At 34.7% G+C, this 27,112-nt stretch overlaps 1 protein-coding gene and 1 long non-coding RNA gene across 6 annotated transcripts in view; one reads left to right on the top strand and one right to left on the bottom strand.

Moving 5' to 3' along the window:
• Positions 1 to 18,705, top strand: part of LOC105867833 (uncharacterized) — a 75,291-nt gene extending 56,586 nt beyond the window's left edge. The window contains exon 4 of the long non-coding RNA XR_012919692.1: positions 17,600 to 18,705. This is a non-coding gene — a long non-coding RNA (uncharacterized LOC105867833). The remainder of the gene's footprint in view (positions 1 to 17,599) is intronic.
• CEP128 (centrosomal protein 128) overlaps positions 1 to 27,112 on the bottom strand; it is a 362,607-nt gene that overhangs the window by 30,772 nt on the left and 304,723 nt on the right. For all 5 annotated transcript variants that reach the window (XM_020285697.2, XM_076003809.1, XM_076003811.1 and 2 more), the window contains one exon: positions 22,875 to 22,898. In XM_020285697.2, the coding sequence (XP_020141286.2) occupies positions 22,875 to 22,898 (24 nt within the window). The remainder of the gene's footprint in view (positions 1 to 22,874; positions 22,899 to 27,112) is intronic.

Here is a 27,112-nt window from a genome sequence, read left to right as displayed (position 1 = left end):
ATGCATTTAGAACTTAGAAATATTGTGGCAATAGAAATAGAGAAAAATGTATTAAAAGCAGAATTTAAAAATTGACTGATTTTGAGGAACACGGAATATTTCTAAACAGACTCAAAAATTAAATAAGCAATAATTGAAAAACAGAACTGGAAGAAGAATGAGGGGACAGTAAAGTTGAGTTGAGTAGTCTAGACCAAGTTAAAGAAAGGAAATGAGAACAAAGACTTCTGTGGATCTAAAGAGGTGGCACAGGAAGCCAGTGAGTTGAAGAGCTTCCTGAGGATGAGTCCACACGGGCTGATCCCTGCATCACAATGGGGACATGTAACACAGAGCATATACTGAGAAATGCTAATGATGTCCCTGAAACCTGCAAAGCCCTTGTCCCAAGTCCTCAAGACACCCTAACATAGGCAATCACATCTGTCTCTTTCGTATGTAATGTGGAGCAGAGGGTCCCGGTAAAGAACTCTGATTAGGAATGATAATTGTTCTGGCTGAGGTAAGGTCCAAGCTAATTTACTTAAAAGCACCTTGGTGCGGTGAACATAATTAATCCTCTCTGTCCTCAAAATAAAGGGTTATTTTCTTTTTAAGGGATGTCCTGTGTTCTCAAAGAGAATGACAAAACAAATTAATCATTTTCCATTACTCCACGCACAGCACTTGGATGTTGAAAGAACATGTGAGCAGTTAATCCCCCTATATGGATGAGTTTCTGGTGATAGGCAGATCAGATCTAAATAGAAATCAGGCAAGGTATTTTTATTTTTATCATTGTGGCATCGAGACTTAATTCAAAAATAACCGAAATCAACTCTGCCTATATTTTCAAAGTTTGCTTTCAGGTTTCATAATTAATCCTTTTCTGAACACTTAGAAAACACGCTTTTGGATTTTGTACAAAGCGTTCCCCTGACGACTGTTGCCAAAGAAGAGAGAAGCAGAAACTATCAGGTATATTTTAAAACCATCAGAAATTCAGCTGAACTATCTCAAGGTATCCCCACCGCCAGACCATACTTAGTTAAAAGTATCAACAATTTAAAACAGCAATCCATTTTGGCAGGCACCTCTTTTAAACAGCTAATGTTAAAGGTGAACGTGTTTGAGATGCTCTATTAAACTATGCCCTGAATGGCTGAACAAAAAGGGTAAGAAGAGACATATGAATTATATGCGAGTACAAGTATATATTTTTGAATTCCTCCAGGTGCTGAATTTCAATGATGGGCTAAGAAACATGGATCATGAAAACCAGTGGACACAATATAGCTGACAGTGTTATCTGGTGAACAAATTCATGTGTCATTTGCCACAACCAGTAGTTTTTCTGAAACTTCAATTGCCAGAAAGTTCCCAAATGAAAGCCATGCATTCATTCAACTGGACAACAATGAAGCTTTGTGGCCTGGTGTTAGCATGAAAAAAGAGCTGGTCTTGCCAAAATAATTTGAAATTTTGAATTTAGGCCCCTTTCCCCACTTGGTTGTAACATATTCAACTAAAATGAATAAGATCTGCAGACCTTACTAGACACATTAAAAACTAGAAGTAGCCAAAACCACACGACTTTGGACATTTCAAGTGTGCTATGAAAACTCTAGAAAACATGCAATACTCTGAAAATTAGATAGGATTTCACAGAAACTTATTAGCCACACACTGAATAGCACATCCAGTCTTTTCTTTACTCAACAAGAATTAAGCACCTACTATGTGCAAATCAAATCTATAATATCACTCCATCAGATTTCATTCTTCTAAACCTGACCAGATTTAGTTTAAAGATATTCTTTGGGTTTCTGAATGAAAATAAATTGTTAGGGCAATACAGAGAAATATATGCATTATATTATAAGTTTTCATTAACCATTTTTTTCCCTTTTAAATTCAGAACTTTTAAAATAGTGACTATCTTAATTTGGCTGCTGTAACAAAAATACTATAGACTGAGTGGCTTGAACAACAAACATTTATTTCTCCCAGTTCTCGGGGCTGGGAAGTCCAAGATCAAGGCTCTAGGAGATCTTGTATCTAGTGAGGCTTTGCTTCCTGGCTTGCGCACAGTGACTTTATTGCTGTATCCTCACATAGACAAAAGAGACATCATCTCTCTAGTACCTTTCTCTTCTTATATGAACACTAATCCCATCATGTGGGCTCCATCCTCATGATCTCATCTAAACCTAATACCCTCTTCAAGGCTTTGCCCCCTAAACCAGCCTGTTAGGGATTAGAGTTTCAAAATATGAATTCTGGGGGAAATACAAACATGAAGTTCATAAGAGGAACTATGTCTTAATATTCTTCAAATCTATGGTGTTAATATATAACAGCTACTCAATAAATACTTATTGAATTACACGCTATAATTGCTTCTCAACATTTTTTAAAAAGGCTAATGTGAAAGATCAGATAATTTATATTTGATTTAGCAATGGTCTTGTATGCTGCCAAGTGAGTATGGGTGTGCCAGTAATTCTGAAATTCACTCTAAATCTGCAGTTTTCAACCCCCAGACAGTGGAGTGGTACCGATCCATGGACTGTTAGGAACCAGCCTATACAGCAGGAGGTGAGTAGAGGTGAGTGAGCAAAGCTTCATCTGTATTTACAGCTGTTCCCTGTTGCTTGCATCACTGCCTGAGCTCCACCTCCAATCAGATCAGCTGGGGCATTAGATTCTGATAGAACGAACCCTAATGTGAACTGCACATGCAAGACATCTAGGTTGTACATTCCTTATGAGAATCTAAAGCCTGATGATCTGAGGTGGTGCTGAGACAGTGATGCTAGCACTGGGGAGTGGCTACAGATATAGATTATCATTACCAGAGAGGTTTGACTACATAGAGACCATAATAAATCAATTGCCTGAAGCCTCATATCAAAACCCTATCAGTGAGTGGCAAGTTACAATTAAGCTGCATCTGGTGGCAAGCTTTATAGTGGCTAGCGAGTTGATATACTTCAACAGTACAGCTGTATCTGGTGGCAGGCTTTAAGTCAGAATCTGAAACTTGTTTTAGTTTGAATGTGGCCTGCCCATTATTTTATTTACCACTTCCTTCTGCGCCTCTTTCCCGCAATGCATATTTGTCTCAGTCAGTGTTGGTAAGCCAACAAGGTAATCCCAGCAAAAATGAATAAAAAACAAACGTCCCTGGAGAGCTGCTGTGAAAGGGGAGAAAGATCCAATGATGAGACAGCAGAAGACTCTAAGACTGCCAACACATAAAAGCTGCACTTAAAAGAAAATACCAAGAGTCCTACTTATATTGCAGGTTCATTGCAACAGGTGATTCACATTCTCCAAGCCTACTTTATATAACATGCGGCGACCAGTACTCAATGAAGCCATGAAACATTCAAAACTGTTTCATCACATGGAGACCAAGCACTCAGCATTAAAAGACAAGCCTTTGGAGTTTTTCAAAAGAAAACAAAAATTTGAACACAAAGAACAGAAGGAATCATGAAGGCCACCACTTCATCAAATGTGTCTGCACTGAGAGCATTATTCTTAGTGGCTAACAGCATTACCAAAGCCAAGAACACTTTACTACTGGTGAAGACTTGATCCTGCCCCGCTGTGCAGGACATCTGCCATGAACTTTTAGGAGAAGCTACAGTTCAAAAGGTGGCACGTGTTCCTCTTTCAGCTAGCATCATAACTAAGTGAATTGATGAAATAGCAGAAGATACTGAGGCACAATTGTTAGAGAGGATTAATGAGTCACTGTGGTACACAATCCAGGTTGACAAGTCTACTGATGTTGACAACATGGCGACAACACTTCTTTTTGTGCAATATATTTTTGAGGAGGATGTGCATGAAGATATGTTATATGCACTTTTGTTGCCAACCAACACCACAGCTGCAGGACTTTTCCAGTCTTTGAATGATTACGTATCAGGAAAACTGAACTGGTCATTTTGTGTCAGTATATGCATGGATGGAGCAGCTGGCGTGACTGGACAGCTTTCTGGTTTCACTACTCGGGTCAAGGAAGTCGTTTCTGTATGTGTGTATATGCACTGTGCCATCCATAGAGAAATGTCACCTGAACTAAACAATGTTTTGTGGGATGTGATTAAAATTATCAACCACATTAAAGTGCATGCCCTTAACTCACATATGTTTGTGTAGCTCTGTGAGATGGACGCAGAGCACACACATCTCTTACACACAGAAGTGAGATGGCTTTCTAAAGGTAGCTCACAGGCCAGAGTTTTTGAGTTATGAGAGCCACTCCAGAGATTTCTAGAAAAACAGTCACCAATGGCAGCACATTTCAGTGACACAGAATGGGTCACAAAACTTGCTTACTTGTGTGACATATTCAACCTGCTCAATGAACTCAATCTGTCACTTCAGGGAGAATGAGAAGTTGGCAAATAAAGTGACTGCATTCAAAGCCAAACTGGAAATACAGGGATGATGAGTGCACACTGGGATTTTTGATGTTTCAAACATTAGCAGAGATTTTGAAAGAGACTGAGCCAGGGCCTTCTTTCTCCCAACTGGTGCATGATCACCTATCTCAGCTTTCAAAAGACTTTGAGCATTACCTCCCAACCACAAAAGACCCCTGAACTGGGAAGGAATGGGTCTGCAATCCATTTGTGAACAAGCTGGTGAATCGACTTTGTGCTAGAAAAGGATCAATTCCTTGAGACTGCGAATGACAGAGGCCTTAAAAGTATGTTTGAGACAACTTCAAATCTCCATACATCCTGGATTAAAGTTAAGGTGGAATATCCTGAGATTGCCACAAAAGCACTGGAAAGCCTGCTTCCATTTCCAATATCCCATCTTTGTGGAGCAGGGGTTTCTGCAGTGACAGCAATCAAAATGAGATTACAGAGTAGACTGGACATAAGCAACATGTTTTGGGTGTCACTGTCTCCCATCACCCCCAGATGGGACGTGTCTAGTTGCAGGAAACCAAGCTCAGGGCTTCCCCTGATTCTGCATCATGGTGAGTTGTATAATTATTTCATTATATGTCACAATGTAATAATAATAGAAATAAAGTGTATAGTAAATGTAATGCATTTGAATAATCCCCAAACAATCCCCCCTCCATGGTCCCCCTCCTCCAGCTCCATGGAAAAATGTGGTTTATGAAACCATGGTCCCTGGTGCCAAAAAGGTTGGGGACCACTTCTCTAAATGAAATAATGAAGTTGCAACAATAAAATCAAATTAAGAGAGAAAGGCATTCTACTTTTTGGGATATTCTAGGACACAACACTCATGAGAAGTATCAGTTAGAGAAAGCAAATCTGGAATATTTTATATTGCTTCCCGGTTTGCAGTCCCCCACCCCTCCCAGGCTTTAGTTAGAGGTCAAAGGTAAGAGATTTGCTATTATTATTTCTAAGAAGGTACAGACATAGGTACATATCTGAGGGAAAATGCTCAGTCATTCAGAGCACTGCTTTAAATATGTTCTCTCACCTTCTTATAGGGAGTTCATTGTTTTTCAGGAACATTCTGGAGATGCAAATAAGATACCTATTGATAAGTGAAAACTAGGTCTATCAAATTTACTGTAATATCACTTGTAGAAGTTAGTTGCAATTTTTATACTATGGGAACCACAGGAGATTCATTTGTAACAAACAAACAAAGATGTAACAAACACACACAAGGACAGGAATACAGAACCCCATTTGTTCCCAGAATGTGGAACACAACAATGCACTTTTGTTTGATTTTTAGTATAACAGGAAAATTAGTCATCAGTATTTACTATCTAGGTCCAATGGGTGTTTCACTTGTTTTATATTTTATTCACTTGATGAATAATTTAGAGAATAAAATGATAGTAAAAATAACTTTATTAGAAGTGTTAATATAAATTTTAAGCATATTGCATATTCTATGGTTTTAATGGTATGAAATACAATGGACTGCTGAAAAACTGTCATTCATGAACTTTGCAAATACCCATTTTGTAAATACTAATTTCAGATTTTAAAAACATTTCTAATGGGTTCTAGTTTATCATTACTTCTAACTCTTTCTTCTTGTACTTGGCATCTTCAAAAGACAATACTTTTAAAAATGTGACAGTTTCTAATTTTTATAAATTGATAAATTCATCTTCTTTACTATATAATTTGCATTTTTATCCTTTAGATTTACAAGTATTAATTAGAATAATCAATCCAATGAAAATTTTCATTTCTATATCATTTTTTTCCTTTTAGTCACTTTTGTATATAAGCTGTTTTCAATATTTGCCCACTTGTGAACTGTATGAAGTAAATTTTGGTGCACATATATAATAAAACATGAAAATACTATCACATATCCTTTTAGCAAATGGGCTAGTCCAGGTTCTTGTTGCAAAATATTGCATAATGAAGTCCTTCTTATTGGATGACTAACTGGATGAGAGCATCCTATTCCCTTTTTGTTCTTAGAAACCTATTGTTCACTACTGATTCTTGGGTTTGCAATAATTCATCTATGATATTTTCATCTGAAGACTGATAATCTGATTTTTGCTTATATAATCAATTTCACCATCATTATTAGAATCTAGAGTGCTGCTATCTCTTTATATTCATCTTCTGAGTCATCTAATAACTAAAATGTCTTCTGTCAATTTCCTTCTCTTTGTCACTATGGGAAAAAATGAAAAATTTTGAAATCAATAATTTTAAAAGATAATGGTCAGTCATGCAGAGCACTCCACACCTTCTTGATAGATGGTACAATATTTTGTTGGGCAGCCCTGCTCCATGGTATTGCTACACATATTGTGAGAGCTTTTCAAGCATGTATGTACAGAAAACAGCCTTGGAAGGTACAAATAGTATCTCTCTCTGGGGCAAAGGTTGGGTAGGAATTCTTTTATAAAAATGGAGGCTTCATAAGCTCAGGGATCTTCAGCTATCATGAAATTCACTCTGTGTGCAACTCCCACCTGGGCCCACCTCCTCATTACCCCTGTGGGGTTTGTGCATGAAAGGAAACAATGCAAATATGAAGCTCACGCTGGCTGCTGTGCCATGTGTAATAAAGTCCTTTGTCTCCTGTCTTCTGCTAGCATACATGAAAGTATGTGGCAGACTAACTTGCTAGCTTGCAAGTAGAGTAAAATCTCAGACCCTTCACAGTTCTTGATATACTTTGGGTACTACAATAAAAAAAATAAAATATTATGTAATAGTGATGATTTAGTTCACCTATTACAACATCTTTCCATGTGATTCCATCATTCTACCATTTTCATATTAATAAAATGATAGTTTTACATGATCCTTAAATTATACTGATAATTTCTAGGATGATAAAATAGCAAAACGTTTCAAGAAAGATTGCCAAGATCCCTTATATATCTGCAGGTCAGAATGAATTTTATCCTATTTTAAAAATAAGAAAAAATTTTCTTTGTTCCTTGAAAGATGCTAAAGCATGAAATAAGTGTTTTAAAACATCAATATTTAAGAAAAGAAATTAAAAAGCCAAGATTGGGTCCACTTGACTCTGTTGGAATACTGAGAATTAAACTACCCTTAAAAAGCTTTCAACCTTTTATCATCACTTTCAGAATCCTCTTCACCCTCTTGGTCCTAAGTTTGTCCGCCCTGTGATTATCTCTAAACCACTTTTGTGGGGCCTGATATAAAGTCTCATAGGACTTCATGAGATACGTGTTCTACCCTACAATGCAGTGCAGTAGCTGTAAGGAGGAACCAACCACACTTTGCACTCAGTCCTTTGCATGGAGTAGTTGGTTATCACATGTTGAATGGAGAAATGATTGGAAGGCAATGAGTGTGATCCAATTGGGGACTAACACCAGAGTAGTAAGAGAAGAAATGAGAAAAGAGAGATGAGAGAGGCAGTCTACATAATCTTCGCTAATATGCCAAAAATAAATTTACTTAATAACTCATTTGCCCATTATACTGACTTAAAAAAAACCAAACATACATTTGTTTTTTAATTGTTCATATAGTTTCCAAAGATACCACCTTTGTAAATTGGCCAATTTGTTAAAATCAGAGAATTGGTAATTTAGTGAATTAATGATAGAGCATTGGCCCCTTAAGTTAAGTCTGACAAATTTAACTTTTATGAAGACGCTAAAATTAAGCTCCTTAAATTTTCAGAAAATTAAGGAAAACAATATTTGAGAAAGAATCTTACAACTGCTGTTTAGGTAGATTAAAAAGAAGAAACACTGGGGAAAGAAGATACAACTGTATCAGTAGAAAAGACATGAAATTAAGTCAGTGGAAATGAGTAGGACTAAATCCAATAGACATGAAAGCAGAGTAACACCAGGCTCTGGGGACAGACAGAAAAAGGCACATTCTTAAAGGACATATGGAAGATGGCCTCAATCAGTGATTCTCAACCACAGCTGCACATTGCAGTTGTCTGGTGAGCTTTAAACAATACTGGGTCTTATCCCAGGTCAACAGAATCTGGAGGTAGGGATGTGTTAAAGTAAAATTACTGGGATTATTAAATAAGAACTCTAAATCTAAACTTCTTAGAGTCTAAATTTGAAACAACTGAATCGAATTTTGGAGGTAGAATTTATATAACACAAAGTGCCAAGACATACATCCAGTGTGGCAAAACTAGATCTAGAATACAATGTCCTGATTAATAAGCCAACCCTTCCAGTCCATGTACTTCCCTGTAGCTGGTTGAGGTAATGCATATATAAGGGAGGAATATTTTTAAAATTTGGAAAAGGACTTCTCCACCCATAAACTCATTTGATCTTCTTAGCAAACCTTTGAGATAAGCAGGACAAGTGTTAAGCCCATTTCATAGATAACAGGAAATAGGCTCAGAGACATTAAGTAAGATGTGAGTCAGAATTTACAACAAATGGGAGTTAGAAGACAACAGGTCCAGAAGACAACAGACCTGTTGTCTTCTAACTCCCATCCACCAGACATTAATAATTGTCTACAGCAGTTAAAGATTATCTGGATTTTGCCTTCCCCTGTCACTCAATTCCTATGCTTCTGGAACATACACACTCTTCTCTAAGAAAAAACAAATGTCAAATTAGGAGTTTTAAAGTATTACAGAGCAAAGCACGGCCTGAGTTAGAAATGAAAAGCATAAAATGACAATAGAAAGTTCTCCGAAAAAAAGATGTAAAGCAGTGATTTCCAACCTTTTTGGCACCAGGAACTAGTTTCATGGAAGATAATTTTCAATTTTTCCATGGATGGGAGTAGGAAAGGGATGGAGGGGTTGGGGGGAGGTATAGCTCAGGTGGTGATGTCAGTGATGGGGAGTGGCTGTAGCAGCTGTAAATACAAATGAAGCTTCTCTTGCTGGCCCCCTCACTCGGTATCGGTATCGGTATCCACTGCTGCTGCTCACCTCCTGCTGTGTGGTTCGGTTCCTAAGGTTCATAGAAGACAATTTTTCCATGGACTGGGGGTTAGGCTGTGGGTGCTCAGGCAGTGACGCATGGCCCGGATTGGTACCAGGCTTGGCCTGGGGAGTTGGGTACTGCAGAGTAAAGGGAGTATTTCATTGAATCCAAATGTTTTAAGTTAGTGAGTCTACCTATGTTTAATGAGCTTTAGACTAAATGCTTAATGTCTGATGGCAATGAAACAAATATATCAAGGATGTGTTTAGCCTTTGCTTGGGATAGAAAGCAAAGGTAGATGTGAGACACTGGTAGAGAAAAACATTGAAGAACCTCCCCTAAATCATTTATGGAAGACCAGCTATGCAAAATAATTAAGAAGAGAGCCTAAAGAGAATAATAAGGGAAGGGCTATTCTGATGGTTTAGCCTTTCACTGTTTGATGTTCAAATATAATGTAATTGGGAGCAATGACAGGCTGAAATCATTTACTAATGTTAAATAATTAGCATGAGACCACTTTGGGCATTTATATTAAGAGTGCTAATAGTGACAATTTATACTCTCTCCTGCCTTTCATCTGAGATCAAAGTTTATTAAAAGCCCTAAACAAACTTTATAAACACTGTATAAGTGGTATTGGAGCCGTTATGCAGATACATTAAAAAAAAAAAGATCAACTGAGGTGTTCATTATCACTGAGAAAGCTCAAGACAGAACTAGTAATGCAATCTAGGGGCAGGCCAAGTCTTTTATTCAAAATTCAAAAGGAAAAAAACTAGATCAAAGTTGTTTCATGAAACACCATTTACCAATTAGCTTAGGACACATTCTGACAATTCTCAACATGGCTAAGAATGTCAGTGCCCTATTTCTGAGTCTACTTCTTGCGCTGCTTAAGGTAAAGATGAGCTCTGACTGTGAATTTTCTTCCTCTTCACTTTGCATCATTCAATAGATACTCATATACTAATTGTTCCTTACTTATGCCTTCATTACTCTCACCAGTCACAAGTGGAGGATATGGAATGGAAAGGTCATTGTGTTACTAATTAGGACACAAATTCTAGCCCTAGTTTTGTCATAGTCTAAAATCCATAGAATCCTCTAGCCACCAGACTTGTCATGTATACAGTGAGGGGTTTTGAAAAAGGTCTCCGGGACTCTGTTTAGTTCTAATGTTATCTAAAATGTGAGATCCACCGCAACAAGGACCTAGTCTGCTGTATTTTCAACAATAGTAGAGGCTCGGTAAGTATCTCTTATGTAATATAATGATTAAACCAGAGTAAATTTTTTGATAGCAACTATTGGCAGGGTAGAACATTAGTGAAGATCAGATTTTTAATTCTTCTTAGACTAAAGCCTGTTAGGAAGAGGAGCTTTTAAATATTATCCAGTCCAGCCCAATCGTTAAAAAAAAAAATTTTTTTAATGGAAGTACAGAGACATTAAATAACTTGTCCAGGGGGTCATGTGCCTGACTACAGTGATATGACCTGAACCTAGATTTTCTGACTCTTAATCAGATACTATTTTTTACCATAACACTTCCCACCATTTTAAACTAGGCATATAATTTTCAGCTAAAATTTGTAGATGATTTGTTAAAATTAGATGCACAAAATGAAAATTCCCCAAATCAGTTTTTCATTAAAGGCTATTTTTTTTTTTTTTTTTTTTTTGAGACACAGTCTCACTGTGTTGCCTGGGCTAGAATGCCGTGGCATCAGCCTAGCTCACAGCAACCTCAAACTCCTGGGCTCAAGCAATCCTTCTGCCTCAGCCTCCCAAGTAGCTCAGACTACAGGCAATGGGCCACCATGCCCAGCTAATTTTTTCTATATATTCTTAGTTGTCCAGCTAATTGCTTTCTATTTTTAGTAAAGAGGGGTCTCGCTCTTGCTCAGGCTGGTTTTGACCTCCTGACCTTGAGCGATCCGCCTGCCTCGGCCTCCCAGAGTGCTAGGATTACAGGCGTGAGCCACCACGCTTGGCCAAAGGCTATTTTTAAAATGTTCATAACATGTATTACTTCTACCTACCATATGATTAAGAGTGCAATACCAGTATTTTATTTTATAGTTAAATTAGGATCTTAAAAAAAAATCAAATATACTATTACTCTGAGATTTCACCAGATATACTCTCCTAAAGAGAGAAGGCATTTCTTATATGTATTATATTTTTCAGAAAGATATTTCCATTGTGTTTTGTAATATACATTCATATTATCTTCACAATATAAAGCAAGAACACTTGCACTAGAGAATGTACTGTTCTTGATAGTGTTTAGAATGGGACTATAAAATACACTTCAGGAGAGGAAGTTAGAAAGGCAGTAGGCACTACTTATGAGCATCAAATACAAACAAAGCTGTCAGTTTGGCCTCCAAACACTCAGCAATTCAATAATATACTAAGTTCATCTGCTGGTGAAGTTGCATTCATTATGTGAATTCTCAATGATCCCTTCCCTATGTCACCACATTTATGAAAAATTTGACAGGGCTGTATAAAACAATTTTTGCAGGCTGAAAGAAGCCCCACATGTTTAAGTTGGTCATCACCCTTTGCCACAAGGTTGCAATTCTGCAATAAAATAAAAAGCCCATTTGTTTTAGCAGCATTTTCTACATTTGACCATATACAATCATGTAACGAAGCTTAACCCTTTGAAGATGACCCCATTATTGGGAAACATAAATATTTTACTATTGACTAACACAGAATGCAGGCTCTGTATTTTGGGACAAGGTAGAAAAAGGAGAATGTCTAGATTGTTTTACCCAAGATCCCTCATGAGAGATTCATGAGGATATTTCCGTTTGCCCTCGATGCGAATATACAGAAGGTAGACCAACATTAGAGCAGTGGGAAACTTGGCAGAATGGGTTAGGACAGGGTTTGTGCAAAACCTTTTTCCGGTTTCAGTTTGAATGGGTTCCCAGGAAGTGTCAAGTCCGAACAAATCCAAAATTTTACAATGTAGCTCAGCCAAAACTGCTGAGATTCACCTGATTCTGGGTCAAAACCGTACAGAGCACACTGCGTTTTATTTGGTATAAAGCCAATTGGACTGAACCTTTCAGACAACTTCAATGAGAGGCTCATAGCCTTGGCAAAACCAAAAATGAACCTAGCTTGATCTCTGGTTTTAAAACAGCAAGTTCTGGCTTTGTAACGAGATAAAGGCAAGTTTTACTTAGCTTCAAGATTCTTACAAATATTTAGGAGAGGCACTGCAAATAATTAACAGTTATTTGGCCAGATTTACATACTCAAGTCAGTTGTTTCCTGAGCTTAACAGGGGCATTTTAGTATACTAACTTATTTGTGTTCCTATATTCCTAAGTGCCCTAGAGCACAATTCAGTGTCCTAACAAAGAATAATGGCTCTTCTTCAACTTATGTGCTTGCAGAGTGATCCCTACAAGTAGTAGAATGAAGCACAATTAGTGCTAGATCCAGGGTGGGAAGAAAAGAAATTAAAAACCCCCAACAGCAATCGTGTACTCGAATGCAAATGATTGAAGTAAGTGTATATAGTGTTACTTATTCTGTAATTTTCAGTGAGACATATGGGCATACCCTTGTGATCTTGGACACCAAGATCTTGAAGATCGACTAGTACACAGAGTTCAAATCTGTTACTGCTAATGTTAACTGTATGAATCCTGCTTAAGACTCTACAGTTTCTTTAAAAATAAAAATCATATTTCTAAGAGTTTACCAGTGTTTTATAATATTTCTCAATATGGAAAAATCGTTGTATACTATTCTCCATATACTTTTTATCCTATAAATTGTTAGTATACTATCTGTAAATACACTTTGAAAATATGGGACATAAGACTTCTTTATGTATTTCAGAAGCTGATTAGATGCTAATAAATTGCAACTACTAATTACACATTTGCTCCAAGTCAATTTCAAAATTTTGATTAGATACTTCCTAAAATAAGTTATTATATTATGTATTGCCCTTCCCCCTGCCACACACACATACTTTTTTAAGTTGTCTAAATGTTTTCATCATTAGGTAGTTGCAAAAGGTAACATTGCCTGGAACTATTGTAAATAATGGTATTTTCAAATAAAACTCTATATCACTTACATAAACTTACCCAGTAAACTTTAAATACCTCAGTAATTTGTTGCTACCATTTATCCACTTGCAAAATAAATATGATTTTTTTAAAAAGACAGATATTTGTCTTCTTCCTTTTCCTTTTTTATTTCCAATCTATTTTCCCTTGCAGATATCTATCTTAATATAAAATATATTTAAGCTTGTAAGTCTTTTTATTGGTTACTCTATCATACTTCATCCTTCTTTATAACAGCAATGTATACATACAAATATACAAAGAAATGTTGATTTTTAAAATTTCCTAATTGTAATGCTTTAAGTGTTATATGCTTTTATGAATTGAATTATCATCACAATTAATGCTGGATATAAGTTTTGAGAAAAATTAAATGTGAAATGTTAAAAAAAAAGCTTTTAAAAGTATCTCTTTTAATGAAATGGAATGGATATAGCTTCCTCTTCTCCTGCACTCAATTAGTTCAGGTAACCTTGGGTAAATGTTAATTTTTATTTGAATAAGACAGGGCTCCATTTCATTTCTATTCTTATTTTTTTGGGGGGGGCACAGATTTAATCACTAACAAATCCTTTTCACATAAAAAGTACATGAGAATGAAAGAAGTTTCGTTATAACAATGTTACTCAATTTCTGGAATTTGAAAAGTCTTCCTACTCTTATGGCAAATATTATGTAGCTATCTGTCATCAAAAATTAATTTAATGATCTATAGGCTCTGTTAAGTCCTCTTTCAACTTTGTTGAAAGCAAAGAACTGGAAACCACCTAACCTACCAAAGGACTGTAATATAGTTATTAACAGTTTACTTTCTGTTTCTGGAAAATATACCAAAAAGGCTTTATTTACTAAGACTTAACAAAGGACTATAACTGTTCTTTCACTTACAAGTATTTTGTTTAACTCAACATATGAAGAAAGGGTTGAGAAAAATAAAAATCTTGTTCACTTTAATCTACTCTATCAGGGTAATATCTTTGATATATTTATTTTAATCTTAGCATTAAATATATATTCATATAAACCTAGATCTACAGATTGGCAAAGTCAGTCCTCATTGTCAAATCAATGAGCCAAATCAGGCTTACTTTCTGGCAGAAAAAAGAGTCTAAGTTCATTTTCTAATTCAGTGAAATGTGCTAAGATATGTCCCTGTGACAACTGTCTCACTTTTGAATTATAATTCTAAAACAGATAAATAGATAAGGCATGGAGCCTGGCCAGAGTCTGCTACATGGATAAAATAAGATACTTTTGTCTTTAGTGATTTCTTACCAACACTCTCTTAGCTTTGATTTCTAGAGTATACATTCTTTGATTGTAGCAGGGTGGTGGAAGAGGTGAGGTCATTAAATAAAAAAGTCTTCACACATCCTCAATACACAATATCTGTGTAATTCAGAACACCTCAATCCCACTACCCTGTATATCTAATACAACTCTTTGTACTTAACAAAAATATACATGTGACTAAGAAGTTCTCTCTCACTGCCTTGAATAAGGAGGCCAGCAGGCCCTTTTTTGGCACCCCAAAGTGCCTAGAGGAATTTGCCATCATGAAATTCTGGATGGGTGAGAAGTAGGTTTTGGTTTTTGATTTTTGTGTTTTTTTAAAAAATAAAGTAGGAGGAATTTGGTTATGAAAAGTAAGACAGCCTCTTCCCACAGAGCCATTTTAGGAGAAAGTGTATGTAGAAACTGGGAATATAAAAACCAATTCTCTTAAAACTATTTGTGCTGGGATACATTCCCATCAGAAGATCTTTGTACACTCCCAGGTGCATGCTACCTCAGTTTGAAGATCATGCTTTAACTCATCAGCTCTCTTGAACATTATTGTTGGGGACAGCATTAATCATTTTGCAGCAAATTTATTTTTAAAAAGTTCTTTTACCATGTTTCAAATTGCTCTGTTTTTATGGTGAAATATGGCATACATACAAAAGAGTAAATAATATATATATATATATATACACACACACACACAGTTTAAAGAAAATGACAATTCTTTGTGGTTTTAATTACCATTTCTCTGATTACTGATGAAGAGTATCTTTTCACATGTATCTTCTTCAATCAAAATGCTTACTTATTTATGCCCTTTACCCTTTTTTTTCTTTTGTAACCTGGGTAATCATTTTCTAATTGTTTTGTAGGCAATAAGAATTGGATTTAAACTAGTAATTGGTTCTATCTGCTGTATCCTAAATGTAGCTTTTCCTTCTACTCCTTGTTTGTATTTTGATTTACAGAAGTTCTTACTTTTAATGTGGTCACATCAGTCATTTCTTGTATATGACCTATGTTTTCAGTGCCTTCTTTGCCTTTTTTCCCCAGAAATCCTCTGAAAATATTCACCTATTTTTGGTTCTAAAAATTATATAGTTTTGCCATTCACTTTTAGGCTTTCATCCACTTTTACCTCTGATAGTTAGAGGTTCAGTTTAACTTTTTAATACCCTCCATTGAAAAGTTCATTCTTACTTCCCTGATACATGATGCCAGTTGTGTCAGACATAAAGTTTCCATGCACAGTTATGTTTGTTTCTGAGTTCTATATTTGATTACATTGAACAATTTACACATTTCTGTGCCAAGAATACATTACTTTAATTTCCATAGCTTGAGTAAGTTTTGATATGTGTTAAGAAAATTCCCCCACCTTGTTTTTCAGAAATCTCTTGGCTATTCCAAAGTATCTTCTGTATAAAGGATTGGTAATTTTTTGTTAGATTTTTTCCTATGTACTTTGTATTTTTTGCTACTTTTGCATCAGTATACTTTTCATTACATTTTCTCAGTAATTGTTGCTGGAGTCACAAGGAGAATATACTGGTTTTTATCAAAGAAACTTACTAAACTCTATTTTTTTCATAATTTAACTATGAATTTCCTGGGCATTTTATATAAGCAATAGCAGTATTTGCAAATGGTGACAGTTTTACTGCACTGGCTAGGACCACCTGCACAGTGTTTAATAGAAGCTGTGAAAGGGCAAATCCTTTGTTCCTGGTGTTAAAGGAGGACATTCAACATTTCAGAGCTAAGGTGATGCTTGCCATAGATTTTTTTCCATATGATTTTTATCAGATTAAGGAAGTTTTCTTCTATTTTTAGTTTGCTAAAAAGTTTATGGCAATGAAAACGATAATAGCGAAATAAATGCTCTTTACTCATCTATTGAGATAACTAAATCAAATTTTATTTCTCCTTAATCTATCACTAGGGTGAATTACATTAATTTTCTAATATTAAGCCAACCCTGAATTCCTGGAATAAACTCAATTTATTCACGATAAATTATCCTTTTTGAACATTCCTGAATTTATTTCACTAATACTTTGTGAATATTTTTGCATCCATATTAATAACTGAGAAGGCCCTCATTTCTCTTATTCAGACTTTCTATTGGTTTTGCTGCAAAAGTTATGCCAATTCATAATATGAATTGGACATATTCCTCTTTTTCTAGCCTTTGGAAGAGTTTTTATAAAATTTATAATTAGAAAATTATTCACAATACTATCTGGCAAAATTCTCCAATAGCTATAGTTATATCCTCTTTTTCATTCATAATGGACATTCATCTTTTTCATTATGACTGGTTGGTCAACTAACCAATTTTACTTTGTTGGCTCTGCCTATTGCATGTTTGTTTACTATTTCATTAATCTCTAGTCTTTTCTCTATTTTTTCCTTTCTTTTGCTTTCTTTAGGTTTATTGTCCTTTTAATTTAATTTCCTTTCAATCTCTTACGTTGGGTAATAAACTCATTGATTTTTATCTTCTTTTCTAATGTAAGCATTTAAGTCTTGAATATTTATCATAGATACTACTTCTGCTATATCCCACATATTTTAACACTTATTTTCATCATCATTCAGTTCTATATATTTTATAATTTCTACTATATTTTTTGACCTATGAATTATTTAGAAGTTTGTTTTCAAATTTCCAAAAGCCTATGGTTTATCTGGTTATCTTTTTGAATGTTAGAGCTAAATAAGTCTATGTCACTAAGTAGTGGCCCATAGATATGAACATAAATGGTAAGTGCAGCTTCTAGTTTCTACTAAAGGTAAGTTACATGCCATCTCTCTTTTTCTTTTCTCTAGTTAGAATGCAAATATAAAGGCCACAGGTGAAAGAGGCATTGGATCATGAGGTAGAGGCAACATACTGAGGATGGAGGAGCATACAAGATAGATAGAAGGAGCCTGTATTTCTCATACCATGGTAACATCCTACCTGCATGGACAGCTTATATTTGGGTTGGTACATGAGAGAAATTCATTTTTATCTTACTTAATCCCCTGTTATTTTGGAGTTTCTCTGTTACTGTAGTCATGCCTAACTTTCATACAAAGGTATGAGAATTTAAATTACCATGGTATTAGTGGAAATGAAAATAAAGACAGATTTGAAAGGTGATACGAACAATTGAATTTGTATCTCCAAGTTGAATTGCCTTACATTCCCTTTCACTTCCTGAAATGACTCTTAATGTAGTGTTTGTATTTCCTGTTCTCCCTTGACCTCCCATTTACTAAGTTCACTTCTCTAAACAACAGCACCTACTTTGACCCTGCCTTTCTGGCACCAACCTGCCCCTATCCCTAATTTTCCAAGAACATTTCTAAGGTTGGATCACCTTCAAGGTGCACTCTCCTTATCAGTGCTTGCATTCTCTCATCACTCCACTCTATCCTGCATACTGTTAATACAGTTGTATTTCTATACACCACATTTACCAAACCACAATCCCAGATTAAACACCATCGATGGTTCCCTGTTGGCTTCATAGCTGGGCTACCTACTACCTTCTCTCTCCCCATCTTGCAATGCATGTGACAGAGAATGCAAAGTGATCGCAACACTGTTTCTAAAGGAGCAGCCAGAATCTTTCCCAACAGAATGCTTCAGTAGCAAGTACTGACCAGTAGGAACTGGCAAGAAGAACCTGTTTCTATCCCTGATATGAAAGATCAAGTCTAAACTCCTTGGTTTGTATTTTAAAACTCCAGAATGTCTCCTATTACTCTCCCAAACTGTTATATATGTTATCTCCTATGAACCAATAGGGGAAAAAATGTGAAAGGCTTTGAAATGGAACAAAAATTTCCTAGTTGTCTTCTATGGAAAACTAGCTTTTGCCTAGCACACTCTCTGGGTTTTCTGATTCTATGGAATCTCTGTATCTGTCACTGTCTTTGAGTTATTTGTAACTATGTGAGTTGTAGATAACTGATAGCAATGCAAACGATTCTTGTTCACAGGAAATAAATTTTTGTCTGGTGAGGTTCCAATGATTTCTCATGCCCACTGCAGAAGAAGCCAATTTTGCCTTGATTTTAAATTCATTTCAGCACTCTTTACTGCCTATATATGTGTGGTTCTTTGAATGCCTGTTTAAGTCAGTTGTAGCATCTTGCTCATTCCCTCACTAATTAATGAGTTAAATAAAAACATTTGTCATGAGTTCAGTTCACATTTGTATGAAAGTCATGATTTTACCTTTTAAAAAAATCCTTTTAACAAACTCTTTGTTCATCACTGCCTTCAAACTTTGATTGATGTCCCAATATGCAATGGCTTCTCTGGCTCTTTTTACCTGACACTACTGATTCTTCATATTTCAGCGATAAATCTAAACTCCTCATCATGTTCTCAAACTACAAAATCCATGACTTTCATGATGAACCTAGATCACAATGAAGTCTTTACTTTACAATTATCTTTTTTTCATAATAGCTCCTGCAAAATGCAGTATCTTTTGTATTCACATGCTGTACAGTGCATTTTCATCTTAGGCCATTAATTTATTTCAATGTGAGTGGCTTCTCTCTGCAATTAGAGTATAATTTCTTGAGGGCACAGATCACAATTTGTTCTCCTTTTTTTCATCCTCAGTGTCAACACAGTGCCTTATATGATGTCTAATAACTATCCATCACTGAATCCCATCTATGGCTCTCATTCAAGATTTTTTTTTCCCCAGGTAATCATTTAGCTTTATTTGGGAAATCAACCTACTATATTTTGGCTGATGGTGGTTCCTTCTCAGAAAAATTCATATTAAACTTTAGTGAAGATGTTTAGAGCTTCTGTGAAATGCCAAATAGAGTATGATATTGACTAGAAAGCCAAAGAAATCAAGAATAAATTGATGTGCTTCTGGGGACTTTTTTCCCCTTGACTATTGGACTGATACTGTTCATACCTATATTCTGAAGTGCAGCCTCATGTGAGGGTAAGAGACATTTCATTCAGTATTCATTCTTTCATTCTATGATGTTTATTAATTGTCCACTATATATGAGACATTTTTTACAGATCTTGGTGATGCATTTGCAAATAAAATCCAATTTCTAATTTAAAGAGCTTACCCACTAGTGAAGAAGGAGAGGGAAATTTTGAGAAAAAGGAAGAAAAATGGGCATCTGATTGTGACCTAAGCATGTAGAGAATTGGTGGCAAGCCAAATTAAGTTTCTCATTATGATGAAAAGACCTTCTTATTTTCCAGCATTATAACTATTGAGCCTTTAAAATCAATCTATTATAAATACTTGTAATGGAGTGGTGAGACTTCAAACTTTTGCAGATTTATATCACCATGATATACACCCTACAAACAACATCTTATGTGCCCTTAATACCAACTCAACCAAATGTGGACCACCAACATTTTTCTGAGGTGGAAGTGCTGAGTTGTGAGAGAATTATAAATGATCTTGATATTGCTTTCAGCATATTTGATATTATGAATTATAAAGTACTTTATCAGTTCAGTAGTCTACCAAGTGTATTAAATTCTGCTCCTTATAATGCCATATGAAGTCAAAGGACTTCATAATATTTGATCATTAACATTATTGCTGAGCATTTTAATTTTTATGGTTTTATTTATAATTATTTTAAATTAAAACTGTCTTACAAAAACTACTACCATAAAAAACCTACCCATTTAAGCAATCTTATTTTTCTCATGATGACATTTTATTTTCATCTTTATTTCTAGGGGAGCCCTTAGAATAAGACATTTAAAATTCTACTCCATAGAACTTTGTTACCAAAGATATCAGATAAATTTAAAAAACTAACAAGTACAAATAAAAGTTACAGGTTTTTGTCATTGCTGATATTTTCACTTTTGCATAGCATATTGGTATAATTCAAATAATTAAATAAGAAATAATAAGCAATCAAATAATGATAATGATAACCTAACGTTTGTTTGGTCCTAAATATTTTCACATGTATTTTCTCTCTTAATACCTGACCTCATAAAATAATTTTAATTGCAACAATTTATACAGATGAAGGACTCAAGAAAGCAGCCATTTGCTAAATGTTGTATAATATAAATGGCATTTCGTACACTGAATCCAGGTCTTTAAACTTCAAAAATCCTATTTTTTCCATGTTTTTTAAAAAAGGCATTCAATTCACAAGCCAAATCCTGTTGGCAAGACACTTCCTAAGGGTAAAATATATGTGAAAGAACACTAAACATTTTATTCACCTATCATGTCATCATACTGAAACTGAGAAGGTCAGTGTACTTTCTAAATGGCCCAGTTAAATCTAAGGAAGAAGCTATTTAATATTTACCCACTACAGCCTAGACACTGTCAATCAAAATCACTTGCTTACATGTTACTAAAATGTGCTGTTAGCATCTTTTCAATCTTCAAACTCACAAAATAAATATTTTATTCTTCATTAACCATATTGTTTATGAGATTTTTATTTTTCTCCTGCTCATTAAAAATATAAAGAAAAAAATCATTAGTACTCCCAAGACACTATTTATATTTTATGTATTTTCTTAAAGGTTTTTTAATGCAAAAATATGCACATTTAATATTTGCAACACATTCTTTTTCTAAATTTCAAAATATTAAGGGGGTACAAATGTTTTAGATTACATGGATCATTTTCGTAATTCTTAAGTCCTGGCTATAGGTATGCCCATTGCCCAAATAGTGTTCTAGTATCCATTAGATTGGTTTATTCCCCTTCCTGCCCCCTCTGGTGGCTCTCCACTGAGTTTTACTTCCCTCTGTGCATCACATTTTTTTTTTTTTTGAGACAGAGTCTCTTCTGTCACCTAGGCAAACTCCTGGGCTCAAGCAATCCTCCTGCCTCAGCCTCCCAAGTAGCTGGGACTACAGGTGCACTGCGCGACCATGGCCAGCTAATTTTTTTCTATTTTTAGTTGCCTGGCTAATTTTTTTTTTTTTCTATTTTTGGTAGAGATGCGATTTCACTCTTGCTCAGGCTGGTCTCAAACTCCTGAGCTCAAGCAATCCTCCCGCCTCGGCCTTCCAGAGTGCTAAGATTACAGACATAAGCCACCATACCTAGCCCATCACACTCTTCATATATCTTTATATAACACTTTTTTCCCCTATGACAGCAGATTAATATTTACTTTTTTGAAAATGACTTTTTATAGTTGTATAATATTTCATCATAAGATGGTATTATAATTTATCTTACTGTTCTTCCAATTTAAATGGTTTTCATTATAAAAATGTTTATAAAATATAACCACTTATTAAAACAAACAAAAATAAAATTACAACCCATAATTCTTATCCAACAAGTCAATACTGTGAGTTTTGCTCACTCTCTTCTGTTTTTTATATGATTATATGTTATCATTAAAGTAAACAAGATTTTATATCCTGAATATGTTTCCATTTAATATTATTTTATAAACCTTTTCTATAAATATTATGGGGCATGTTGGGCGGAAATTCTATACTTTACCTAAATATTACTTTATTGCTAAACAATAAGTTGGCTTCCCTTTTTTAAAATTTAAAAGTAATTTTCCAATAAATATTGTAAGAATGTAGTCTTCACATCTATGCAATTAAAACATTATTTCCTAATACTAGATTTATATAAGTAAGGTTACTCAGTAAAAAGCTGGCCAGCGTTTATCATTCTGTTTGGGATATTGGGGAAAACAATGTAAAAAAAATATATGAATGGTGAAAACAACCTGGGCTTCATGGTATAAATAGCATCCAGATCTCAGTGTCTCATCAACTAATCCTTTTAGTGCTTGTGAAATACAGAAACAAATACACAAGTATTGATTATATTTAAAATAATTATGGTTTCCATAAATTAGTACATCTTGTCATCATGAGTCCTGAGAGATAAGTGACCACTTAAATATGCTCAAATTTTAATTTTTTTCATTTTAAAAATTCTGTATTAACATACCTTTTAGATATAGTTAGGTCATTTTCCCCTTTGAATCTTAGATGTAGTTTTAGAAATGCTTTCTGGAATTGATTCCTTTGGTGTGCTCTGAAATCCACATCAGGAGACAGCAGTAATTCTGATACAAGGAGAAAGAAAATGCCCCAACTTACCGTTTCTAATGCAATTACACGTTCCTGCAAATAAAACATAATACATAATTATAAAACCAAAGCTATTAAAAATTGTTTCAAATAGGTTTTCTAATTTACCCTCTATTATTAATAATTTACTTTAAATATGTAAAAATGAGAACTCTTAGAATGATCTCTACAATAGAAAAATAGTCATAAAAAATCACTATACCTTTTCTCATCTTATCTAGTGTTAGGACTAGACGGTTTAATTTCATAGTAAATATCAACAATCAAGTATAGTTACTGAAAGGAATAGATCTTACCACCTTAGCATTGGCAAAATTGTTTACTTATACAGGGATATGTAACTATTACATAGATTGGAATATATGAACCACTACTAGACAATAGCAGTGATATAGAAGAGATATTTAGCACATATACTAGATCTCAATTAGGTATACAATGATAAATATGATCTCACAAGAGGGTAAATCAGACATAAGAATAATTTCATTCATTAAAATTAATAAATAAATCATTGTTGAAAACAAGGCAAGAAAATAAATGAGAAAGACATGCCACATGCAGCCTATCCTGAACCCAAATAGACCTTTGTTATCTACAGCATCTTAGAAGGTTTACAGAAATGTTTTGAAAGAGGTCATTGACAACATTGCTTAAAAAGCTAAATGGTTAAGAATACTTAAAAAGCTAAATGGTTTGTATTTTTAACTCCACAGTTGTATTCTCAACTGTTTTCAGAGCTAACAGCTATAAACAGCTGACAGCTATAAACTTTTTTTATTTTTACCAAATAAAAAAGACTAAATTTGAGATAAAGCATAGTCTGAAGATTTAAGAAAATGAAAAGCCAGGCCAGGCACAGTGTATCACATCTATAATCCTATACTCTGGGAGGCTGATCTGGGAGGATCCCTTGAGGTCAGGAGTTCGAGACCAGCCTGAACAGGAGCGAGACCCTCATCTCTACTAAAAACAGAAAAAAATTGGCTGAGCATAGTGGCACATGACTGTAGTCCCAGCTAGTTGGGAGGATGAGGCAGGAGGATCACTTGAACCCAGGAATTTGAGGTTGCTGTGAGCGAGGCTGATTCCATGCCATTCTAGCCTGGGCAACAGAGTGAGACTCTGTCTCAAAAAAAAAAAAATGAAAAGACATCCTTTTTTAGGAGGGTCAAGGTCATTTGTCTTTCTTTTCTCTCATTTTAAGAATTGGAAGAAATTATTTTCTCTTGTTTTAAGAATTAGAGGAAATTGGAGGAATCTGGATTTTTTTGTTCAATAGAATTAATCTTTTATCTTAAGAATTAAAAAGAAGAAAATGGTACAGAGAATGACTCAGTTCAGTTCTCTGCAGGGACCCACATGGACCTATAACACTTAGAAGCAGAGTAAACTTGGCTCTTAACTGCATTCTCTCTGCATCACCTAAAACAGAGGGCTGCCTCTGATGACTTCTGCAACCCAATCTGCAACTCTCAGACTGGGAAACTGTGTGGAACATTTCCCCCCTATTAACATTTGGCTATGTGGACACCAGTTAAATGAATATATTATGCAAAATCAGCCCAAAGCAGACTGTTTTTAGCAATATAATCTGTTTAATTGCATTTTATTGGCACACTTAAAGAGGACCTCACCCTCGCCCCCATAATTTTCATAAAATAACTGCTATTTTGTTGATGACTTGTATACCGTCACATTTGAGCGCTTCATAATAAATGCCTATGATGCCTCAAGGGGGCTTTGATCTATTGTTACCAGGCATCTTATTCATAGTGCATCTGGGACAAAGCCATTCAGCACTGCTTTATTATCCTTTGCAGACTAAACAGAACCTCATTAGATGCCTTATACAGACAGAAACAGCCTTTGGGCAGTATCACATTTATATGAACCATCTTGGGAGGCTCAAAATATTTACAGCCCTATTTGGGCCTTAAGTTTTCCCTATACCATGGGTTTCTGGGCTAGTATTATTTAGGATTAACATATTTTAAATGCACACATAAAGTTGGCTTGAAATGGGAGACTTTATATAATGTCAAAACAGTTCTGAATTAAATTCTGTCTTAATTCATATCTTAGTGCTTGGCAAAGATAAACTGAGAACATCATAATTTATATATTAGTGCCTTCCTTTTATTTAAGTATTTATTTTAAAAGAAATATGTGCCTAGTAAATGAAACTATGAACCCAAATGATTAAAATACCTCCATTTTGTTAAAATATAAAGGTCAATAAATAATATGCTTAAATGAACATTACTTTATATCTGTTTTTCTAAAACATATTCCATTCCAAAATGGTACAGACTGCTTTCAATAAAAAGGTATATGTTAAAAAACATGAGGAAATTAGAAAAAGAGAAAATTTAGTTCATTAACCTGAATTTCAATAATTCAATTTACCAATCAATAATTGATAATAAGATACCAACCTTTATTGGCAATTATTGAGGTTTGTCTAAATTGTAAAGTTTCAGTCTTAATTGTAGGCTATAAATAAAAAGAAACTATTCCTAGTCTTTATGAACTTAATGCTTGATTTTAAAATTTAAGAAATGTATTTTTAAAAGTTTAAACTTTTCTGTACATAACAAAACTAGGCTACTGTACATCCTCATTCTCAAACAAAATATTTGCATATTACTTTTCATAAGCCAATATTGTAGTTTTGATACAGTTCATGAAAAAAAATGCTAGTATAGGTCCTAGAATGAATGTATAATTACACTAAAATTAATTATATCTCCTTAACCTCTTCCACCGTACCTAGAGCTGCATTTGTAGCTTTTATTTTCTTTTCCTTTAAGCTACAATTTTCATTTCAGCTGATTTATCTTCAAGCTCAACCTGCAAGTTCAACACTCTGCTCCCCACCCCCACACTCCCAAGCCTGGATCATGAAAAGAAAAACATTGCTAAGACCCTGAAAGGGGGGTTAGGAGGTGGGAGAAGCAGAGAGGGAGGACAGTCTCCAAAAGTAATTAAGACACTTTTATGCTCTTTCAGATGGTTTTAATAAGTCAGTGGTTCTGATTTTTGTAGTCATGGACTTTGAGAGTCTGATAAAACTTGATCTTTTCCCTAGGAAAATGTACATTATACACAACACACGCATATAATTTTGTATAGGCTTTAAGGGGAAATGGAGACTCTCTGAAGCCTACCCATGGGCCTCTAAGCTCTTTTACTTCAAATAAAAACACCTAAAATAAGACATAAGAATATTATAAAAATATTGCATTAAGCCAAATCTTTCTCCTTTATGAAATGTTTCTAGATAACATTATAACATTATAACATCAGAAACAATTAGACTATAAGAGCTGAGGGCAAAAGTAAAAATACAAAAACCAAAGGAAAAATTTCCTTCAAATATTTTGAAGAAAAAAAGTTCTTGGGGGAAAACTCTGTTTTGTTGCTATTGTTTTCATGTGATTAGTCTCTTTTCCACTATTCTTTAGTTCTAAGAAAGAGAAAGTTTAAGAGACACCTAAAATGGCAAAAATACTTATTTTAATGTTTACTCTTAATGATTGTACTTATAGTCACTGGACTGCATAGTCATTGAGTTACAATGGAAAATGATAATAGCTGTTCTATTTGGGGGGAAGCCTATAGCATATGTACTATTAAAAAAAGTATTTTAGCTTTTTATGATGAGGTTAATAACCTGCTTTCAGCTATATATATATATATACATATATATATGTATATATATATATTCATTTGCTACCTGGTCACATTGGGGTGTACATTAGAATTCGCAAATGAACCAAGGCAAATTCATTAGCATCACTGCAGATGGGCAAATATTTGTAGGCTAAGTTCGGAAATCAGCACTAACTGGATCATTGTTATCTTAATACCTGATCATGAGCAGTTTATTTGATTCAGCTGAGCAAATCAATTAGACACATTGATTCATCACATCTAAGAGATGAATTAGAAGCTTATAGGTCTAAATAATCAGAATCCTTCTGCCTCTGGTAAGTACAGTTGAACAGGTGTAGTGACTTTTTTTTTCACAATAATCCATTATTTTCCAAGAGTGCTTTAAATATATCTCTAGCATATGAAAAAGCACAACACTATCATAAAAAATAACAAGAGTCTCCATCTTTTCTATGTCTAAGAAGCTTGAAGAGTATAGAATAATTCTGGAAACTTCTCTGGTATTTAAGGGCCATGATAGACATTTTCAAAAAGAAAAACCCATAGTGAGGACTTCCTCCCATCACTGT

Source organism: Microcebus murinus, chromosome 6, assembly GCF_040939455.1.
Source record: "Microcebus murinus isolate Inina chromosome 6, M.murinus_Inina_mat1.0, whole genome shotgun sequence".
NCBI lineage: Eukaryota > Metazoa > Chordata > Mammalia > Primates > Cheirogaleidae > Microcebus > Microcebus murinus.
The sequence above is the reverse complement of the archived record's forward strand: the minus strand, read 5'-3'. Positions and strand labels throughout refer to the sequence as shown.